Consider the following 11722-nt stretch of genomic DNA (forward strand, 5'->3'; position numbering starts at 1 on the left):
GTGAGAGGCAGGGTACACCCTGGACAGGTCACCAGTCCATCACAGGGCAACACACAGACAAGCAACGACACTCACACCTATGGGCAATGCAGAGTCCCCAACTGACCTAACAAGCACGTCTGTAGAATGAAAAAGAAGCCGAAGCACCTGGAGAAAACCCATGCAGGCACAGAGAGAACGAAAAGAAGCTTATTAACTTTTCTTTGCTCTATCTCTACTGCTAGTCATGTCCGCCAAAGGACAGGGAGTGATATCGTGTCTCTGTGTGTGTCTGTCTGCGTCTGTGTCTGCCAGGTAACAGTGATAGGCTTCACTCTCGGTATACCAGACGTCATCATGGGCATCACATTCCTGGCAGCCGGCACCAGCGTCCCAGACTGCATGGCCAGCCTTATTGTGGCGCGGCAAGGTAATCAAACCCAAGCACACAAAATAACAGGTTACCAAGCTGTCATTTAACACACACACACACCTACGGTGTGATAGAAGGCCAACAACAGAATCAAAGTGAAGCCACTATCAAAGAGCTGGAGAGGGGAGGAGATGACAGAGATAGACACGGGTGGGGAAGAGGAGTGGGGAGGTAAAGATCACGGGCCTGTCATTTTTTTCCCGCCATCTTTGTGATGAGCCTGTGAAAGAGGAGAGAGGCAAGACAGGCTGACGGGGTCCCTTCCTCCAGCCTTTCATCTGTGTTTATTCTTGCTCCTGTCATCAAATATTTAAACGGCTCTGTCTGTGTGTGTCTGTATGTGTGTGGTGGTCGCTTGGAGACTCACACTTGCCACACTTTAGTTGGCCATCCTCCGCTTTGTAGCTGCCTCTCCGCTCTGCTCTGACGTTTCTTTGGAGCATCAGTTGGACAGATAGCTCCACTGATCTCCGCTGTGTCCACCTACCTCCAACCTACCTTCCTGTCTCCTCATCGCCCACTCACTTTTCCTGTCAGCCTGTCTCTCTCTGTACCTCTCTGTTCCCTTTATTTCTGCTGCTTCACAACTCCCTCCCTCCCTCTCTCTCTCTCTCTCTCCTTCTCTCTCTGTGGTCAGGGATGGGAGACATGGCGGTGTCTAACTCCATTGGCAGTAATGTGTTTGACATCCTGGTGGGACTCGGTCTCCCCTGGGCGCTGAAGACCCTGGCTATCAACTATGGCTCTGCTGTAAGTAGCACACTGCTCCTAAATCCAAAAAAAACTGATTTATGACACTTTCAGGGTCAAATCAGAACACACACATACAGCGTTCCACTGTTTTTTACATTGTACTAAACTGAGGACATCACAACCACAAACACGTGTGAATTTATCTGGTGAGGGAGGAAATGACAACCGCACAAATATGTTGAAAGTTCTTACTTCAATTAGGACCACAGTAGTAAAAAATAATTCAATTTTTGTTATATTTTACTCTGTGCTGAACTTTTACAGTTAAAACACAAAACACGTCAAAAGTTAGTACTCCCTCTTTTAATTCTTTGTTTTTTGTGTAAAAACATGACAAGGTACCATCTAATTACTGTGGATCTTAGCATTAGACAAGTACAACACAACTTCTATCCACGTTAAATCCAAATAGGAAAAAGAAAGCAATAACTTTACCTAATGACTTTCTACAGTCTCTCACATCACTGTGGAGGAATTCTTCTTCACAGTGTTGCTTCACTTCATTGAGGTTTTTGTACTAAAGCTGGGGACATACTACTAGCCCAATTTTACCCACGATTTCCATTCAGGCAAAGTCTGCACCAGTCTGCACTAGTTGGGGACAGACATCATATGTAGTCGGCACCAAAATCTGCCAGTGTGTGAGGGGAACAGACCCAAACCGATCTCAGTCTTGGTTATTCAAAAATGTTTGAATTTCTCAGGCCAAGTCTGGTTGTGAACTGACAGGAAGTAGCGGGAATATCAAAACAATGATTGACTCCACCACTTGATACAAATCCGTTTTTCTTCTTTGTGTTTTTTCTGAGCAGACAGCTACACAGGAAGCAGCAGCGAGCCGACTTTTGTCAGTGTTTGTTTGTTAAAGCTTCTTCTTCTTTGAGTCTTTTGGCGGTTGGCAAACAACAAATTGACACATTACTGCCACCAGCTGGTATGTTTGCTGCGTTCAACTGGCTTTAGTTGGTTTGGCAAATCCTGTAGTCTGTGGTCCCTGATCAGGAGCAGTTTTTAAGTGTGTCCTCTTAGGCTTTTTTTTTAAATCAAGTCATGTGCTGTATATGTGTCCCCAGTCTCATGCACAGCACTCCAGCCACAGCATTTCACTTGGGTGGAGGTCTAGATTTTGACTAGTCCATTCTAAAACCTTGATTCTTTTATTTTTCAGTCATTCTGATGCTGTGCTTTGGATCATTGTTCTGTTGTACGACCCAGTTTCCACTGAGCTTTAACTGTCAGACAGATGGTCTCACATTTGTCTCTAGAACACTCTGGTATACAGAGGAGTTCATGGTCCACTCAGTGACTGACTGCAAGGTGTCCAGGTCCTGTGTCTGTAAAACAAGTCCAAACCATCAGTCCTCCACCACCATGCGTGACAGTGCACCAACTAGAATAAACAGTAGTAATTTAGACATATTATCATCCACTTGCATAGATCATATCTTCACTAATTCACCAGACAAATGTACAAATGTCATCCCAGTGCCAGTTGGGTTTAGTGATCATAACATGATTGCTATGGCAAGAAAAGTTAAAGTCCCAAAAACGGGACCTAAAAGTATATACAAGAGAATCTATAAAAATTTCTGTGATTTCTGAGTGCATTTCTTGAAGATTTGCAAAACATAAAGTGGGACAGTCTATTTAAGTCTACCAATACAGAAACCGCTCTACACAAATTTATGACCCTCTTTTCCTCTGTCTGTGACAAGCATGCTCCTATCAAAAAACTGACTGTCAGATCTCTTAAAGCACCTTGGCTCGACCCTGATCTGAGATGTCTGATGAAGGAAAGAGATCAACTGAAAAGAACTGCTGTGAATTCAGGGAACTCTGATGACTGGCAAGAATATCGTTCTTTAAGAAACAAAGTAACTAAATTAAATAAACTGAAAAATGACGATACTATCAGTCTAGAATTGATGAAATTAAATATGACAGTAAAAAACTCTGGAGTACTCTGAATAGAATCATGGGTAGAGATAAAAAGGACAAAACACCATTGTTTATCAAATCAGGTGACGGCTTTATAACTAAGCCTCTAGAAATCGCCAATTATTTCAACAATTATTACATAAATAAAGTAAATTCTGTAAGAAAAGACATAAAAAATATATCATGCAGCATAAAGAATGCAATTTTGAATTCTCAGGAACTAATATATTGGAAATTCAAAAGCTTATATCTGAATTGAAATGTGACAAACCCTGTGGTTATGATCATTTAGACAGCAGACTTTTAAAGTTGTCAGCTGCAGTTGTAGCTGGTCCTATTTGTCACATTTTTAATCTGAGTAATAAAGAAGGAATTTATCCGCAAAACATGGAAGGTAGCTAAGGTTAGTCCTTTACACAAAAACAGAAAAGAAGTATTCACTGGATCAAACAGTAGACTAATCAGTATTTTACCTGTACTAGGAAAACTTATGGAAACAATTATATTTAAACAAATTCAAAACTATTTCTTAACTAACAATATCTTTTCAGACTTTCAACATGCTTATAAAACTGACTATTCAACATGTACTGCTCTCACCCAAGTAACAGATGATTGGCTGAAACAAATTGATGATAAATTATTAGTTGGAACAGTGTTGTTGGATTTTAGTGCAGCTTTTAATCTCATTGACTTTGAATTGTTAATTTTGAAATTAGCTGCTTATGGTTTTAAATTTTCAGCCATAAACTGGATGAAAAGCTTCCTTTTTAACCGGCAGCAAGTCGTCTCTTTTAATGGGTCTCTTTCGAGTTGTAAAACATTAAATTGCGGCCTACCTCAAGGAAGCTGCCTTGGACCTTTATTATATTCAGTGTTTGTAAACGATATGCCATATGTCTTAAAACATTTACGCAGATGACACTACAATATATGCCTCGGCAAAGAATGATACAGACCTGAGCTGTGCACTTCAGAATGAGTTAATGCAGATCTCTAATTGGGTAACTGAAAATAAGCTGAAATTAAACGTATCAAAAACCAAATGCCTTGTCAATGGCTCAAAATATGCTCTGAGAAAGGAACGGAAACTACGCGTGTCCTTGCTGGGAGCTACTATTGAACAAGTCAAGGAGGCCAGACTGCTGGGGATTACTGTTGATGAAACACTTTCTTGGACTACTCACATTAATAATATCATAGCAATTCAACTATAAGAAGAAATGCTTATTTTTTAACTCATTCAACAACTAAGCAAGTAATAAAATCCCTTGTACTGTCACATCTTGACTACTGCATAGCAGTCTGGTCCAATGCTTCTAAATCACAATTAAATAAAATTCAGTTAACTCAAAATAGAGCTGCAAGACTTGCAGTCTTGAAAAAACGCATAATGAATTGTCATGGATGAGAGTTGGCGATAGACTAGCTTGTAGCCTGATTCTGTTTTTAAAAAACATTTATACATCCGCTAAGCCTTCCTGTCTCTATTCTCAGCTGGTGCTTGCCAGTGAAGGTCACAACTACAGCACCAGACATGAGAGGTGCTTTCACCCTACCCAAACCCAAATCAGATGTTTAAAAAGAACAGTGTTGTACAGAGCAATTGCTTACTGAAATAAACTCCCACAATATTTGGCTTCTATCACAATCAAAGAAAGTTTCAGGAAAAGGCTGAGAAAAGGTGTTTTACTGAAAGATATTTCTTTGGATTTTGATTAACCTCTTGTAACAACTTTTAGTCAGTCTGTTTTTACAAACTATGACTCAGTTGTTTTTGCTGGGATTGTCTTTTGAACACTTGACTATGTATGTGTATGCTTATCATGATGTGAATATTCAGATTAGCATATGAACTTTTAAATGTATACGTTGTAGTTTTTAATGTTCTAATTGTGGACCCCAGGAAGAATAGTCGCTGCTGAGGCAGTGACTAATGGGGATCTATAATAAACCAACAAACCAAACCAATCTAGCTGACATGGCACAGTGGAGTTTAATGGTATTTTGGTAACAGTATTAGTAGAGGAGTAAAGAAATTAGGTGAAATTACCCTTTAAAGCCCTGAGTTTAAAAAAAAGAAAAAAGGTCATGTTAGCCTCTGCCTGACATTTTTTCATGGCTTAACTTGGAGATGCAATATCAGTCATAATCATCTCTTCATGTGAAATCTGTTGTCGGTGTAACAGAGAGAGAAATTTTTTTATGAAATGATAACGCAGCCTCTGATGGATAAACATAAAAACTGTTATCTGTGCTTTTCAGATAACAATGAACTCAGCTAGCTTATCACTAACATTCACACATATCAGGAGTGAATTAAGGATTTAATTTTGTTCCAGTGGTTACACATGTTTAGCTTTACCACCTGCATAAATGATACTAAAAGGCAGAAAACTGTACATCAAGCAGCTGTTCGCTGGCCTTTAATGCAGCTTCCTGCTGATGATTATTGGCTAGAATGTGTTACAGCCACTTAGCTAAAGGGGCTTTTGCACATCAGAGTGTTCTCAGAGACTCTTACATGTGTGAAAAAGCTAAATAAAGCTGTTTGTGTTTGAGGCTAAGGTTTAAAATGTGCTCATTTCTTTAGCTCTCTGCATCCCTGCTGCAGGCTACATGCTACATTAGCTGCTACTTCCCTAACCCTCCAGAATCTGACGTAAATGTCAGTGGTCATGTGCTTTCAATGTGACTGAGATGTCAAGTTTTGATACAGGAAAAGCAGGCGTTGTCATTGTGGGTAATGTTCCAGGTCAGAAACTACAGGAGGAGACATAAAGGAACCACGAACCAGTGATCCACCACAGGATGCCAAGTGTCCATGTCTCCTGTATAACACCCATTATTATTTCTTCTTGCAGGTCAAACTAAACAGCAAAGGACTGATCTTCTCTGTGGGGCTCTTACTGGCCTCGGTGTTTATGACGGTAAGTGCATAAAAGGGCAGTCCTGTCGTCTCTGCATCTCTGTCCTCTTTCCATCTGATGTTCTGTCTCCACCCTGCAGGTCACAGGAGTTCACCTGAACAAGTGGGCCCTGGACCGACGCCTGGGTTTCACGTGTCTCTTCCTCTACTCTGTCTTCCTGTGTTTCTCCTGCCTCATTGAGTACAACATCTTTACTTTTGTCAACCTGCCAACATGCCGGGATGAATGAGAAGCACACACTCACATCCACATACACAGGAAGTGGTGTTTGCAAGGAATTTGAAGAATTCACTGCAAACAGCATTTGACACACACTCCTGCGTTTGTGAGAGGAGGTCCCACTCTGCTCTTCTTTTTTTTTTTTTTTTTTTTGCTCAGTGCAATATGGAGCCGCTCTGGTGTTTACTCCCCAACCAGACCAGAGCATGGGACTGATTCCAGGAGCAGAGATAGAAATGACTGACTCATTACAATTGCTTATTCACACACACACACAAACTGTCTGACTACTGTTCAGCTCTGACGAGGCCCTTTTATTTTGAAACTCCCTGTATATAGGTGTCATGTTTCCTAGCTGCTATCCTTTCCTGACAGAAAGGCGGGTCTTTTCGATGTACTAGATGAGAGTAATAATGACATAAGCAATGATGTAAAGGGGAGGGTGGGGGTGGGGGGGGTAGTTTAGCACTGTGGTGCAAATAAAGATGAGTTTAGACAGGGGCCGTGCGTCGAAGTCTTCAGACAGAATCTGTTATGCAGATGAGCACATTTCACTTTTTTTTCAAAACCATTATCTATTTTTACTTCCTGCTTATGTCTGCTCAAGCTCCACCCACACAGAACCAGGGCATTACCCACCCACCCCCCCACTTCACCTCACCTTTTTATAAATTAACTCACAGCTTTTGTTCTTCTGTAAATAGCTGCCTGTGTAAATGACCCCTCAGATAACCTATTTATTATTTATTCATGTCGTACGCACATTTCTCCTCTAGAGGTCACCCTTGCGTTTTTTTTCCACAACACCCGAGATCTCTTCAGAAAAACCACTAAACAAGCACAACGTTCCTCTGGATTGGGATGCTGCATGCAGATGTTGCGCTGAAGAGCTTCATAGGCCCGACTCCTGCTATAATGCATGCTGATTATAAGGAGAGCATCCTTGTAAAATGAAGCAGGTTTGAATGGAATCCATGTTTTGTTTTGTTTTTTAGGGGGTATGGGGGACTGCTACCTTTCCCCCCTCCTCCTCCTCTTGAAGACACTGACCAAATAAACTCTGAAACAGCGGTGGCATTATTGGGAAGCAGAGAAACGATGCAGGACTTTAAACCCTCAACTCTTTAAGGTTGGGTGAAGTTTCAACTTTATTTTTATCCAGGAGTTCTTTGTATTTTGTAATGCCTAATGTCTAGATTTGTCCAGAGGTGGTAGGTTTGTGCTACATGAGTATTCCTACTAGTTTTTAGAGCATGTACAATGTGGTGTGTGAAACCCTGCAGGGGATTTTTATTCCGGTACGGGCCAGCGAAGACTTCCAGCACTCCTCAGTGTGTCCAGAGCCTGTTGATTCTCACAGTGTTCATCAAAATGTTTCCTTCACATAGATTCTTTTCAAATGTCAAGTGCCCTACATGTTTTATTTCTTTAAACAAAAAAGAAGGTCTGATTTATGTCAGGTACTTTGTTAATTTATTAACCAGTAATATAAAATATCAAATCTGAGAGATACTGTTTTTTGAATGTACAAATACTTAATGTTGTTTCTATATCATATGTGTTTATTTATTTAACAGACCGGACAACAGGGTTTGAATCCTATGTAATGCAATAAGCTGTAAATATGCCACTTTAATGATCAAAGATCGATTTATAGTAGAGTTTAAAAATGTAAATGATGTCTGTCAATATCAGCTGGTCATACTTTATAGAAGGATTTATCACTGACTATACAAATAATCAGAACAGGACTGTTATTAACATGCAGAACAGCTCTCACCATCATCACGGAGCTCCTGATCACAGCATAACAAGAGGCTATTGTTGTTATTGTTATTATTATTATGAGGCTAAAGACCATTTATAGGCTATGATGAGCCATTTCTGCCAGGAAAAAATAGATTCAAACTAAAAATAATAATAATGGTTTGTCATAGTACAGTTACACATGTTGACTTCTGTGGCCTCACTCACCCTATGTAGCAACAGGGAGAGAACAGTCGAAGCTGATCTGCTAAAATAAATATTATCACTGGACCACTGTATGAGGTCCAGTGATAATATACAGCAAGTAATATGTGGTGGAAATGTTCCGACATGGGATTAACCTATCATAACCCATCAACCTTGTTACAAATGACCAGATTTCCCAAGATGAAACAAATTCTGTGCAAATAGGACTTCACTTAAATCTTTGCTTATTTTGAAAAATATTACCACTTTTACTACCAAAACGTTACTTTTTTATTATTTAGTTATTATTATTATTTATTTAGTTTTTAATTATATATAAGCAAAAAATGAACCATATGTGTATTTTTGTCATTTTTTTCTGACAGAAGTGGCCCAATTTCTTATACAGTAGTTTGCACTAAATTTAAAGAATTTGCCTAAGAACTGCCTAAGTTATATACAATATCATTATTTCATTATGTATATTCAATGTATCCCAAATCCAAAACATCCACAGATCATAATAATACATATCGTAGTCGCATCGTTTCCGACAAACCATCTGTCAGTAACTACTAACTAGCCCAGCCTCCTCAGCACAGTGATGATAAAATACATATGACATCAATGCCTCTTCTGGTTTATTATATTTATGAGAAAATATCTGTATCCTGCACTTTAGCACCAAAACAGCATCAGATCAGCCTCTGTGCTGCTGCTTATACTGCGTGTACCTGCCACCTAAACAAACCAAAACAGCACAGTCACAACGACAAACATCTTGTAGAGGAGATTTCTAAATAATTTGTGATATTCACATGGGTGATTTATTGCTGATGTACATATGTACATAAATAGGTGTAAATGTATTTATATATTTTTTGTGTATATCTGGTGAATATATTTTCATAGATCCTAGGCCTCCCTCGTACTCCCCTTTGTTTTGACGTGTTTGAGACATTTATCGTCTTTTGTTTACTCGCATGGAGATATTTCAATATAATAAATTATTTATCGTAAATCTTAAATGTACTTTGGGATGAGAGCTTAATGGATTTTTAGATGGCACTGGATTTAGTTTGAACTGGATATCCTAGATGACTGCATGCTGTTGCTAACATAGGATATACTGTAATAAGAGTCAGATGGAGAGTGAGCGTGTTTGCAGATGATACGTTTCTGTACGTATCCCAGCTTTACCTCTTCCTACACAAACACAAAAAACAAATTTTAAACAGGATGGTTTACTTTGTGTTTAGATGTTTCAGATGTACTTTTAGAAACCATTTTGCTACCTGAGCATTAATAAAGTTGTCTTTGCTTAAGGTAACATGATGTCAATTTTCTTGCCTTTATCTATTTATTGTTTTACAGTGTAATGTACTTTAAATATCCAAATCAAATTTTCTTTTATTATGTGCATGATCAATAACTGTAAGTCAGTTCATTCGGTGTTCATTTAATATTTCTTTCAACTGGTTGTTTATTTTTCAGTTTATACATTTAGTGTGCAATGGTTGGTTAAGTACCTAAAATGTTATTTATTTATTTATTTGCTTAGATGCATGAAATAAGGTCTGCAGTTAAAACAAGTTATTTTCACATGTTGTAGAAGACTAAAAAAACTATACCTCACTGATAATTAATGAGTTCTATGTCTAAGGACTAAATGGGGCTCCAGATGTCATCATTGTCAAGTTTATTTTCTTATAAACTTTATATATAAAGCATTTGAAAAGAACAAATTTAACACTGTTGTTTAAAAAGTGTGACAAAAATAATGTTTTATTATATTTTATATAATGAATATCCAATTTAATTTCATAGAATCATGCTAGGTGGATTAATGTCAACACTACCAGTTATGACTTGAAAATGTCATACAGCAAGTGACTGTTTTGTGTCTGTAGAAAGCCACAAAAGATGGTTTCCGGTCTGAAAGCTTGCAGTTATAAACATGGGCAAATATAATATGTAATGGAGGTTTTGTGTTTGGTGGTATATTGTCCCTTCGAGGTTGCCGTAATGGCTTGACTTCAGCCTCCAGGTGTGTGTAGGAAGACGAACAACAGGCGGCGGTCTTTGGCGGCAAACCTGCCAATCTGCCTCCCACCCTGTTTGTTATTTTATTAGCTTTAAGTGACGTAGACAGACCCATATGCGCAACACGTGTCAGTTTTGTTAATTGTTAATTTTTTTAATTGTTAATTTTCTTCCGCAGTAGTCATGCGCAGTGAAGTTTGCTAACTTCCACATTACCTTGTTGACCTGAGGTGAGAATCACCTCACAGGTGAGGGAGAGAGGGGAGACAGGAGAAGGACGGAGGAAGACACAATGGATTAAAGCACAGAGAAACATATTTTCTCTTTTTCTTTCGCTTTCCTCTAATAAGTTGGACCGTTTTCGCATGTGTGCGAGTGTTTTGAAGTCTTTGAAAGTCACGGAGTTTGTTTTTTCCTAATGAGCAGTCAAACCACGTTAGCATGTTAGCTTAAGCATTGCTATATTAGGACATGCAGCACAAGGTTTAACTGATGAAGCTGTTTGGAGCAGCGGGACTCCACATGCCTCGCTTCAACCCTCTGAACTGCCAGGTGTCTTTACCTGCACGGACTAATGCTGAAGCTGAAGATGGTTCTTTTAACCACGGGAGCTGAGCGGCCTTTGATGCTTGGTCCTGCCCAGAGCTCCAGACGGTCAGGACGGCTCTTCCACAGAACTCAGTATGGAGGTAAGATGTAACTGTTCCTTATGAGCTCCGATGATGTACAACAAACACTAATGTGTATGGAAATTAGTTCATTAATACAGACAAATATATTTGCCAATAAATAAGTACATACTTATTTATTTATCTCCGTATCTATATATTTATTTGTAATTTATTTCCAGCGTGGCTTTCCTCAGAGTTGCAGCCTTCTGGTTATAGAAGTCCAACAGTAGCAGTAGCTAACCTGCTGTGATAGTTTTCTTAATAACTAGCATGCTTAAAACAAAAGATTAGGGCTCACACTTGTTTTGCTGCTGGATGTAGTGGTTTAGTTTAACCAGGGAATGAATGTGCACTCTCAAGCTCCGTCTCTGTGGCGCTGTTTAAGAGAAAAGCTGAACTAAATCGTAACCTGGTCCGTCTTATTCTCTTTATCTTTGTTTCTCATGTTGAGGGTTGTTTGTGTTTACTGCTTTCTGTTACAGTTTTTCACAGTTGCTTAGACACATTTCTTCAAACTTTCAGCCATTTTCCCACTAACCGACCTTATACATCAAATCCCAAACAGACAAAATTGTGTGCATCCCCTGTGATCTCTGGCGCCCCCAGTGGGGTGCTACACGCAGCAGCTGCCTCGTAGTTGTGATTTTAACATTCTTTTTAATGAAGGGTGGCCAATCGTTATATATGATTAGTTTTTGTTGTTGTTTTTCAGATAGGTGACTGTTTTCCTCCCTCTGATAAAATACATGGACTGAAATATTTATTAAACTTGTAGTTCTGCATTTTGTGTGCATTTAGTCTGT

The 11722-nt window shown here is 39.1% G+C and overlaps 1 protein-coding gene across 1 annotated transcript in view; it reads left to right on the top strand.

The window, feature by feature from the left end:
- slc24a3 (solute carrier family 24 member 3) overlaps positions 1-9467 on the top strand; it is an 86117-nt gene extending 76650 nt beyond the window's left edge. Inside the window, exons 14-17 of the mRNA XM_028423967.1 lie at positions 295-409; positions 1050-1162; positions 5968-6033; positions 6113-9467. Of these exons, the coding sequence (XP_028279768.1) occupies positions 295-409; positions 1050-1162; positions 5968-6033; positions 6113-6262 (444 nt within the window). The 3' untranslated portion in view covers positions 6263-9467. The remainder of the gene's footprint in view (positions 1-294; positions 410-1049; positions 1163-5967; positions 6034-6112) is intronic.
- Positions 9468-11722: the final 2255 nt, after the last annotated feature.

The sequence above is a fragment of the Parambassis ranga genome, chromosome 15, assembly GCF_900634625.1.
Source record: "Parambassis ranga chromosome 15, fParRan2.1, whole genome shotgun sequence".
NCBI lineage: Eukaryota > Metazoa > Chordata > Actinopteri > Ambassidae > Parambassis > Parambassis ranga.